We start from the raw sequence: 10,657 nt of genomic DNA, 5'->3' as shown, positions 1-10,657 counted from the left end.
CTAGAATATACATTTTGTTTTTTTTTTTTTTTTGTAGAGACAGAGTTTCACTTTATGGCCCTCGGTAGAGTGCCGTGGCCTCACACAGCTCACAGCAACCTCCAACTCCTGGGCTTAAGCGATTCTCTTGCCTCAGCCTCCCGAGTAGCTGGGACTACAGGTGCCCGCCACAACGCCCGGCTATTTTTTGGTTGCAGTTTGGCCGGTGCCGGGTTTGAACCCGCCACCCTCGGTATATGGGGCCAGCGCCTTACCGACTAAGCCACAGGCACCTAGAATATACATTTTTAAAGTACAAAACAAAAGGAAAAAACTCAAATGTCAACCATTATAAATATGCCAAAAAAAAAGAAAAAAAACTATAAAGATGCCTGTAATTATTATAACAGGGATTAATTTTAGTTAGTAGAATTACATGGCTTTTTAAATCTTTTTTTTTGTTGTTAAATCTCTTTTTAAAGAGTTTTATTACATTTTCTACAATGAAAATCTGTTCATTTCATAATACAAAAAGAATTTCTTTCTTTTTAAGAGACAACCAACAACACAAAGAAATATCAATGGCCATTAAAAAAAAAGTTGTAGAAGAATATTTATTAACATGAAAAAAAGTCTGATATATTATTAGCTGACCATACTATAAAACAGTATGTTCAGGATGATCCCATTGTTTTGTTTAAAAATAGCAAACAAAATGTCTATGAATACATATAAAACACCCTGGCAGGAAATATACCAAAATATCAAGTGTTTCATTCATCTAGGTGGTAGATTATTTTTCTCATTTTTGCTTTGGTATTTTGGCCAATTTTCCTCTACTGAATATAAATTCCCATATGCAAAAAAAAAACTTTTTAAAAAATCTAGATTTTTTTAAAATAAAAAGTTACCTTGCCAAATAAAAGAGAGAAAAAGGTAAGCAGGGGTATCTTATTGAAAGATGATCCTTCTTTATGAAGCTTTCCAGCTTCCCCCCAGCTCTCCTATTTAAGTCTATATAAAACACATGTCCTTCAGCATCACGAGGGCAGTCAACAGCCACTCTTCCTCTTGTTCCAGACTTGGTAATGCCAGAGTGGGACATGGAATGAAGCAGCAGAGGTCACCCCACCCAGCAGGGAAAACACACATCATCTGAAACCTTTAACAAGACCCTAGTGGAGAAGAGGGTCTAGGGAAAAAAATTTAACTGCCTTCTAGGGCTGTAGATCTGATTACAAGTAAATATAATTCACAATCATTTGATTAAGGAAATGCACTATTTACGTTGCAAATAACATACTAACTAGAGAATTATACTCTCAGACTTGGCAGAGACTCTGAGATCATCTGAAGACAATCTCCAGCACACTGTCTTTAGAAAACTATGTAAATATTGACTGGAAACAATAACAGAGATGTCATGCCAGAATATCTTAAGTAAACAGTTCAAAAACCTGGCTTCCTGTTTATACAATTTTAAGACATTTCATTGCTAGCCGCAAGGTGATTCAGCACTGATTTTATCTAAGAATTTCTTGATTTTATACATAATAAAGGGACTACAAAGGACAGCTGAAAAGCCGGAAGACAAAGGAAGGAACCAAAATAAACAAGAATGTGTGCCCTTCAGCCCAAACTAAAAGATCTATGCAACTAGACAGTAATTCAATCTATTTCCAGATCACTGTCCTCACTGTGACAGGTGGCAGAGTTATGCACAGATGTCAACACCAAAACTTCTTTTTCTGGGAGTAATCCAAATTCTTGGAGAAAGGCTTCAAGGTCTACAGCGAAGAAATCCTCCCCCAGTTGATCAGTGACACGAACAAAATTACCAATTAGTTCACCCCCCTTATAGATCAGTAGGGCAGGAAGGGCATTCCTGGTGAACCGGCTGCTGGCCCCAATAACTGAGCTCTTCACCCGGCAGAATTTGACAGCGGGGTACTCTGCTGCGAGGCAGATCATACAACCATTCATGGCTTCAGTCCCTGGAATGCCATCCTCATAAATATGGACCATGATGAGAGTACTTTTCTGTTCTTTATCAATCATGTCTAAAAACCCTTCTCCACTGGGGATCTCAAAAACCTGCTTGAATTGGGGCCCCTTGTGAAGTTGCTGCCGCATCTCTTCCATTCTTTGCTTCCGGTATTGCTGCAGAAATTCTTCGTCATCTTGGTCCTCGTTCACCATGGCAAACTCCTTCAGAGTCATCTACAGGAGGACCAGCAAGTGAACACTCAGGATAATAACAAACATGTACTGCATGCTTACAGTGTACAAGGCACCAAGCTAAGTGCTTTACATCTTACTGAATTCTTACAATAACCCCATTGGGAAGGGACTTTCATTACCCCATTTTATAAATGAGGTTCCAAGACATAATATTACTTGCACAAATTCACCCAGGGAGTAAGTGTAAGACTAGGGCTCAAATCAGATTTTAAAAGCCCTGGTTTTATTTTTATTTTTTTGGCCAGGGCCGGGTTTGAACTCACCACCTCCGGCATATGGGACCGGCGCCCTACTCCTTGAGCCACAGGCACCGCCCTAAAAGCCCTGGTTTTAAATATCTTGCTGCCTCTCGATCTGAATAGACAGCATCAAATATCACTGCACGAGTTTCCTTCTTATCAGTCTAGACTATGGATTATTTTAGTCACCGTTACATTTTTGTTGAAAAGAAAACAGGACATCAAGGAATTAAAAAAAAAATTAAAATCCCTGTCCTGAACAAACCCCCAACACAGACACACACACAAACACACACTCTCTGAAAATTTTTCTTTTTATTACTAATCACATGCTGAAATAGTTTTGCTTTTATAGCAGTAGCCATGGGTATAGTAATTAGGTTTTTGAAACTTAGATAGTAAATATTTCTTCATATTTCCAAATATTTGTATAAAATTATATATAGTTATTTGTATAAAATTATATATAGTTATATTTTGCTTACCCACTCCCCTAATTCTGGCATCAGTTCTGTTCTGCTGCAATCTCTCAAAACTGGGCAGGGGCAGCCTCTCTCAAGACTGACCCATGTGGTCATATAACGTTGCCTCATTCTAGTCTCTCACCTCAGTATAAGGAAGCAGCTGAGAGTAGCATACACAATACCCTGCAGCCAGCTTAAATTACAAAAGCATCTTCCTTCTTCTGCCCTGGTGCAGCAGATATCTCAACTCCCCTAATAAACCTTAGCTCTGCCTAATCTTGTATAGATTAGTGGTTAGGCGGTGGGGACCACATCAGATCAAAACAGATGTTGTTACTATATCATAACCATTTTGAGTTCACTGTTTTACTTATTTCCAGTTTTCTTCCCATCTCATAGCTCTCCACTCTATCTCAGCCTACCAGAGTGGCTCTTTCTAACCTCTTAAGGTCTTTGCCAGAGTCTAATGCCCTGAAATCATCCTCCTGGTGAAGGTGAATGACTCCTAGCTTAATCCTCTTATCTGCTCCCTGATATGGGCCATAGCTAAATGATCTCAGGCACTCCTAGACATTTATCTACAGTCAGAGGCACAGGAGGAAATAAAGAATCCCTTTTAACACTGAGAAGACAGGAGGACATCAGGGACCTTCTTCCAAGGTCCTTCCAGAGTGTCTATTTGCTTCTATTTTAAGGCCTCCTTGGAAAATTTCTCACGGATACGTTTCAGATGAAACAAAGCAACATGGTGGAGGAAAATCTCAGTCAGAATCCTAGCTCCTGTTCCCATTCACCAGTTGCATGACCCTGAACAAGTCTCTAAATGCTCTCTAAGCATTGTTTTCATCATGTGTAAAGTGGGGATAATACTACCACTCTCAGAAGGTAATTTCTGGCCCAAAGTAAAACCTTAATAAAAGAAGGAAAACTAACATTTACTGAGCACTTTCAATGGGCCAGGCACTGTGATGGGCATTTTACCCACACAGCCTAAGCAAGGATCATACTGACCTCATTTGACCAATGAAAAACCAGACTCAGAAAGGAAGAGACTTTCTCATAGTCACTCGTGGAAGAGCCAAGATTCAAACCCAGATGTGGCTGAGTTATAACAAGGCTCTGTAATTTCTCTTGTAGTGAATAGCTTCTCAGAGGCCAAATCACTAACCTAGTTCTAGCAGCCCAGGCAGCGTCTGAGAAAAACCTGAGGGCTGCTAATTACCTTCCCACTGATCTTTTCCTTGAGGTCCTTCTGTTTCTGCTGTTCCTCCTCTTCATCCAGATGAGACCTGCAGGTCATTGACAGCTTCTTGATCAGCCTCTCCATCTCCCGGCACTGCTCCTCCCTTTGCTCTGTCTCCAACTGCTTGAAGCGTCGCCAGTCATTGATCACACCTTTTGGACCTGAGTAAACACAGACAAAGACCAAAGAGAGTGGGCTAGGAATTAGGGATCATCTCACATCTGTAGGTGAGAGCTTACCTGTCTGAAGCTTGCTCCATCTACTGCAGAGTTAATGCTGAGCCTCTGGGCATTCTGCCCAGTATAGACCACAGGCACAGTGGTCTACACAAAATGATGAGCACTACAGCACAGTTTGCAACAATTAAAGGGCCAAGCTAATGCTCAACATTAGAAGACAAGTTAAATAAATTATAATTCATCTATTCACAGGCATTAAAGCAACTCTTAGAACGAGGCAGGCTGGCCACAATGGCTCATGCCTGTAATCCTAGCACTCTGAAAGGCCAAGGAGGGTAGACTGCTTGAGTTCAGGAGTTTGAAACCAGCCTGAATAAGAGTGAGACCCCGTCTCTGCTACAAATAGAAAAACTAGCTTGGCATGGTGGTGGGCACCTGTAGTCTCAGCTACTCAGGAGGCTGAGATGAGAGGACCACTTGAGCCCAGGAGTTTGAGGTTGGTGTAAGCTGTAACATCACGGCAATCTATCAGGGTGACTGAGTAAGACTCTGCCTCAAAAAAAAAAAAAAAAGAATGAGGCAGGTCTAAGTTTCCTGCCATGAAAGATATTCCAAATATATTAGATTAAAAAAAAAAAAAGCTGGGCGGCACCTGTGGCTCAGTGAGTAGGGCGCCAGCCCCATATACCGAGGGTGGTGGGTTCAAACCCAGCCCCGGCCAAACTGCAACCAAAAAATAGCCGGGCGTTGTGGTGGGCGCCTGTAGTCCCAGCTGCTCGGGAGGCTGAGGCAAGAGAATCACATAAGCCCAAGAGCTGGAGGTTGCTGTGAGCCATGTGACGCCACGGCACTCTACCGAGGGCAGTAAAGTGAGACTCTGTCTCTACAAAAAAAAAAAAAAAAAGCTAAATGTAAAACAATATCATGGTATGATCCTCCAGTTTTTATAAAATGAATTGTATGTGTACATGTAAATATTTGTGTCATGGATATGCATGTATGTTTGTTTATACTCTTGTATGTCCAAAGAAAAAGGGCTCAAATGACACATAAACTCTTAACAGTGGTTTTCTCCAGATAAACATGATCAAGGGGACTGGTCAAAGAGAACTTTTACTTTTCTCTTTCTATATTTCTGTATTATCTGAATTTTTTATTACAAGATAAGGAAAGCCATATAATTGTTCCGTTACTCAAGCTAGCCTCAACTCCTCAATCTTCATGCTGTCACAGGACTGGGATGACAACACATATCCTCAGCCCAGTGATGGACTGTAGCTTGGCTCTACCCAGTGGACTGTGAGCACACAAGAAGTATGCCAGGTCTGAGCAAAAGATTTCTGAGCCATTGTATGTTTCTAACAGCTCTCTCTTACTCAGCCATGAAAACCGTGTCCCAAACAGGGGTTACTCCTTCAGTCTCATTGCCAGAATGAGCGAACATATGAAACAAAAGCGGAGCCAATGCTGACCCACAGGATGCACGTAATACAACTGAGGAACAAACCTTTGTTCACACAAGCTACTAAGATTTTGGGGCTGTTTGTTACCACAGGAAAAGTACATAAAAATCCATATAAAGAAAACTTTAAGGGCGGCGCTTGTGGCTCAGTTGGTAGGGCGCTGGCCCCATATACTGAAGATGGTGGGTTCAAACCCAGCCCCGGCCAAACTGCAATTAATAAATAGCCGGGCGTTGTGGTGGGCGCCTGTAGTCCCAGCTACTTGGGAGGCTGAGGCAAGAGAATCGTCTAAACCCAGGAGTTGGAGGTTGCTGTGAGCTGTGTGATACCACAGCAATAAAGTTGAGACTCTGTCTCTACACAAAAAAGAAAACTTTAAAATGGTACCAAGACACACCAAGGGAAGACTTTAGTAAATGGAAAAGCAATATCCCTGAATACAAATGCTCAATATCACAAAGATGCCAATTATCCCTAAATTAGTTTATATATGTAAATCATTCCCAATGAAAATATGCGAATGCACATAAGGGTATGCTCCCAAATTTTCTTTGGAAAAAAATAATAAAACAAAATTTAAGAAAATAATGATATAGCAGAGTACTAAAGGGGGTCTGGCCTTACCAGATACTAAAACATATGATAACACTAAATAATTTTAAATGATGAGATATAACCCAGTAAGAGACAAATCAATGGAAGATACTACAAAGTACAGCTAAAGGCCCAACATAAGCAGAAATTCAGCACATGATAAATGATTTTCAAAATAAAGGAGAAAAGATGGCTTATTCAATAAATGATACTGAAATGACTGAAAAGCAATATGAAGAGAGCTGGAGCCCTACTGCACACCTTGCACTCAAGTGAATCGCAGATGAATCAATATTTAAGGATAAAAAAATGAAATTATGAAAATACTAAGAAAAAATATAGGAGAATCTTTCTATAAAGTGAGGCCTTTTATAAAGTGGTGTGAAGAAAGGCCTTTCAAGTAAAAAACTATAAAATACTTTCAAGTACATAAAAATAAAAATTTTCTGCCAGGATAAGAACATATATAAGTCAAAAGCAACAACAAAGTGAAAGAAATATTTACAACTAATACCACAGATTAATTTCCTTAATATATGGCTTCCCAAGAAGAAATAGACCAACCACTTAACTTTAAAAATGATCAAAGGGGGCGGCGCCTGTGGCTCAGTAGGTAGGGCGCCGGCCCCATATACCAAGGGTGGCGGGTTCAAACCCGGCCCCGGCTGAACTGCAACCAAAAAATAGCTGGGCGTTGTGGCGGGCGCCTGTAGTCCCAACTACTCGGGAGGATGAGGCAAGAGAATCACCTAAGCCCAGGAGTTGGAGGTTGCTGTGAGCTGTGTGAGGCCACGGCACTCTACCGAGGGCCATAAAGTGAGACTCTGTCTCTACAAAAAATAAATAAATAAATAAATAAAAATAAAAATGATCAAAGGATATAAAAATATCTCTAATTATAATTATAATATATAATATATAATTTTATAATTTTTTTTTTTTTGAGAGTCTCACTATGTCGCCCTACATAGCGTGCCGTAACATCACAGCTCACGGCAACCTCAAACTCTTGGGCTCAAGCGATTCTCTTGCCTCAGTCTCTCAAGTAGCTAGGACCACAGGCACCCACCACAATGCCCGGTGACTTCTTGTTGCAGTTGTCATTGTTGTTTTAGCTGGCCCAGGCCAGATTCGAACTGGCAGCCTCAGTGTATATGGCTGGCGCCATAACCACTGTGCTATGGGTGCCAAGCCATCTTATAATTATTTTAAAAAGCTGGGCACAGTGGCTCACTCCCATAATCTCTGCACTTTGGGAAGCGGAAGTGGGATGATTACTCAAGGTCAACCTGGCCAAATACTGAGACCCTGCCTCTACAAAAATATAACAGCCAGGTGTGATGGGGTACACGTGCAGTCCCACAACTCAGAAGGCTGAGATGCGAGGATAGCTTAAGCCCTGGAATTCGAGGCTGCCTTGAGCTATGATTACGCCACTGCACCCTAGCCTCAGTGTCAGAGCAAGACTCTTGTCTCTTTCAACCCGATTGAAAACAGGTTCAATCTACCTCTTAGAAAGATGGACAATTAAAACAATGAGTTACTATCTGTATCATCCACCATCCACTCGATGGCAAAGATCAATAAATTTGATAACACAGTGGAAGATAAGTATATAAAAACACCAATTAAATTATATATTAGTGCTTTTGAAAATATCAAAATGTAAAAGTGCCATTTATAGGAAGTTATATCATCAATGTACTCACACCTAAGATTTATGGGATATCAAACAACTATTAATTCCAGAAGCAGGATTCAAACCCAGGTCAGTGTATTTCATTACCATGCTGCTATGCATACACATTTGTACTGTGCAGTGAAAAGGCTAGAAGCATACACAATGAAGCAAGACTGAGTTATCTCTGGAAGTGGGACTGGAGTTAGAAGTGATCTGGAGACTTCTAAGTCCTTACTATTTAATGAACAGTTTTTATTTATTTATTTTTATTTTTATTTCTTTTTGCAGTTTTTGGCAAGGGCTGGGTTTGAACCCGCCACCTCCAGCATATGGGGCCAGTGCCTTACTCTGTTGAGCCACAGGCACCGCCCAATGAACAGTTTTTAAACCTGTTCCCAGAGCTCAGGGTTTTCTAGTACCTGTGTTAACTGAGATGCCTTCACCTGCCAGCTCAGCCTCTGCAAGCATGGAACCGCTGGCCGGAGCACCTCTGCCTCCATCCTTGTCCTCATGATCGCTGTCCTCGTCCTCACTGCTGCTATAGTAGTACTGTAGTTTCTCTCCCAGCAACTTATCATCCAGGGTCGTCATGGTGCCTGGAAGAGGGCAACAAACCAGCCTATTTGCTGACTTGAGCTAAACAGACCCATGAATCTGACACAGGGAGGCTCATTTGTGCAAGGTCCTATAATGTACAGGAACCTAAAACTGATTTTTCTTCGTAAACAGAATCTCAACAGATCCCTGCAATGACTCCGTGTCTTAGGGTTTATCTTGCTCTTTTTAAAGAAAGTAAAACTGAAGCTCAGATAAAGGAAGTTTCTTTGGGATGGCGCCTGTGGCTCAAGGAGTAGGGCGCCGGTCCCATATGCCGGAGATGGCAGGTTCAAACCCAGCCCCGGCCAAAAAAAAAAAAAGGAAGTTTCTTTGCCAAACTTTACAGCAAATGATGGAGTTGAGACCAGACTTCAAGTGGGATGTCTGACTCCAAAAACCTGAGATATGAATTACTTCTTTTGACTAACGTATACTTGTACCAGTGCACTGGCTCAGAGGAATCTGTTTTATTGACTGGTTTTATCCATGCTTACTTTTAGTTTTCTTACTAACTAAGACTGCTTGAAAAATTGGGTGAGAATCCTCGAGAGAAACTCTAAACAGAAGCATCGAGGGTATGAGCTGAATCACTTATCTGTCTAGGCAATCATTCATCTGTCTCTCACCTTCAACCTCCTAGTCTAGCACAATGAGGGCTCTTATGGTCTCTGAAGCCCTACGCATACTGACTGGTTAAAAGCAAAGCCCATACCCCATACATACCAAGATATTAATAATTCTCAAGTGTCTGCAAGGCCATAGTTAGGGCAGGCTTCTTTCTGCAGGAGAAGCAGCCAGGGCCATTTTGGAGAAAAGGTGGAGGTTAACCCCTAATGGGCCTGCCTGAAAATCCAGCAATAATGAGAAAAAAACAAAAATAAAAGCAAAACAAAACAAAACAAAAACCCCTCTAGTACTCCTTCCTCTAAACATCCTAACCCCAACAATATGCTGCCTTCGTTAAAGACTTATCACTAGGCCTGTTATACTCCTTTACAAAGAGATTCTTTCCCATGGGGGAGGGAGCGCATGAAGTCAGGGATCTTCAATAGTTTATCTCCATGCCCAACGCCCAGCACGTCTCCGCACAATCTGCAAAATCCACATACAGGCAGCCTGGATCCGTGGAAAAATCCCGGGATCCCGGCAGTTAGTGGGGGAGAGAAGTGCTAAAGGAGACAAGGCTAACTCAAAGAAAGGTAGAGGTACCAGGGAGGGGCAGAACCAAATTTAAAAGGACTTAGAGATGCCAGGGATGGGCTAAAAGTGGCGCATAGGTGACGAAGAAAAAGGAAGGAGGCGCGCTCGCCAGGGCGGGGCCGCGGAGGTGGGGAAACGCGGACAGGGAGGGCGGCGCCCCCAGCAGAGCGGCGTGGGGTGGGGGGGGGGAATTTTGGAGGGAGCCAGGAGCAGCGGGAGAAGGTGGAGCCAGCGCAGGAGGCGGGGCACAGAAATCGGTGAGGTAGTACGGCTGGATGAGGCACGAAGACGAGGCAGTTTTACTACACAGGTTCACTAACCACCCTCCCAGTAGTGGTCCGTGGTCGCTGCTTCTTCCCGGTTGACCCCAACGCAGTTACCCGGCCTAGCTCGGTCTGGACCCCTGTAGGCTAGCAGCTCCGGGCACCTGAAGGAAAGGAGCGATCACTTAGAGGAAGAGAAGCTGATCCACACCCCGAGCGATACCGAGAAAATCCGCCGGAGTCCCGACTGCGCGGACCAATGAGGCGGGCTTCCTGCGTCAAGACGGACACATGCTGTCCAATAGAAGCGGCTTCTCCCACCGGTAGAGGGAGGGGCTACCGGTCTTACTTTGGGACAAAATACCTCGACAATACTAATGCGGTTGTTTTTGTTTTGTTTTGGGTTTGGTTCCGACGGTAGAAAGCTAAACTATATAGGCCCAATTTCAAACTATGAGAAAATTTTATTGACTTATACGTTTCTGAAGTCACTCCAAACGTATTTTTTTAATTG

General features: G+C 42.4%; 1 protein-coding gene across 4 annotated transcripts; it reads right to left on the bottom strand.

Moving 5' to 3' along the window:
- Nucleotides 1-1,504: 1,504 nt before the first annotated feature.
- On the bottom strand, nucleotides 1,505-10,446 carry PDCL (phosducin like). Of its 4 annotated transcripts, XM_053563234.1 has the most exons (5): nucleotides 10,261-10,384; nucleotides 9,404-9,523; nucleotides 8,503-8,679; nucleotides 4,146-4,327; nucleotides 1,505-2,199 (listed from the first exon to the last, which is right to left on the bottom strand). In XM_053563234.1, the coding sequence occupies exons 3-5, from the start codon at nucleotides 8,672-8,674 to the stop codon at nucleotides 1,648-1,650; spliced, it is 906 nt and encodes a 301-aa protein (XP_053419209.1). In that variant the 5' UTR covers nucleotides 8,675-8,679; nucleotides 9,404-9,523; nucleotides 10,261-10,384; the 3' UTR covers nucleotides 1,505-1,647. The 4 variants fall into 4 exon arrangements, with proteins under 4 accessions (XP_053419209.1, XP_053419191.1, XP_053419218.1 ...); XM_053563216.1 differs by lacking the exon at nucleotides 9,404-9,523 and having other exon boundaries at nucleotides 10,261-10,446; XM_053563243.1 differs by lacking the exon at nucleotides 9,404-9,523 and having other exon boundaries at nucleotides 10,367-10,388.
- Nucleotides 10,447-10,657: the final 211 nt, after the last annotated feature.

The sequence above is a fragment of the Nycticebus coucang genome, chromosome 2, assembly GCF_027406575.1.
Source record: "Nycticebus coucang isolate mNycCou1 chromosome 2, mNycCou1.pri, whole genome shotgun sequence".
NCBI classification, from domain to species: Eukaryota; Metazoa; Chordata; class Mammalia; order Primates; family Lorisidae; genus Nycticebus; species Nycticebus coucang.
This window is presented reverse-complemented; position numbering and strand designations above follow the sequence as displayed.

Excerpts from the sequence above, each read along its gene's own strand:
- PDCL (XM_053563216.1), bottom strand. The coding sequence starts at position 8,674 with ATGACGACCCTGGATGATAAGTTGCTGGGAGAGAAACTACAGTACTAC. Across the intron at positions 4,328-8,502 it reads AGGCATCTCAGTTAACACAG|GTCCAAAAGGTGTGATCAAT; the intron begins GTACTAGAAAAC and ends GTGTTTACTCAG. Across the intron at positions 2,200-4,145 it reads AGGAAAAGATCAGTGGGAAG|ATGACTCTGAAGGAGTTTGC; the intron begins GTAATTAGCAGC and ends GTCCTCCTGTAG.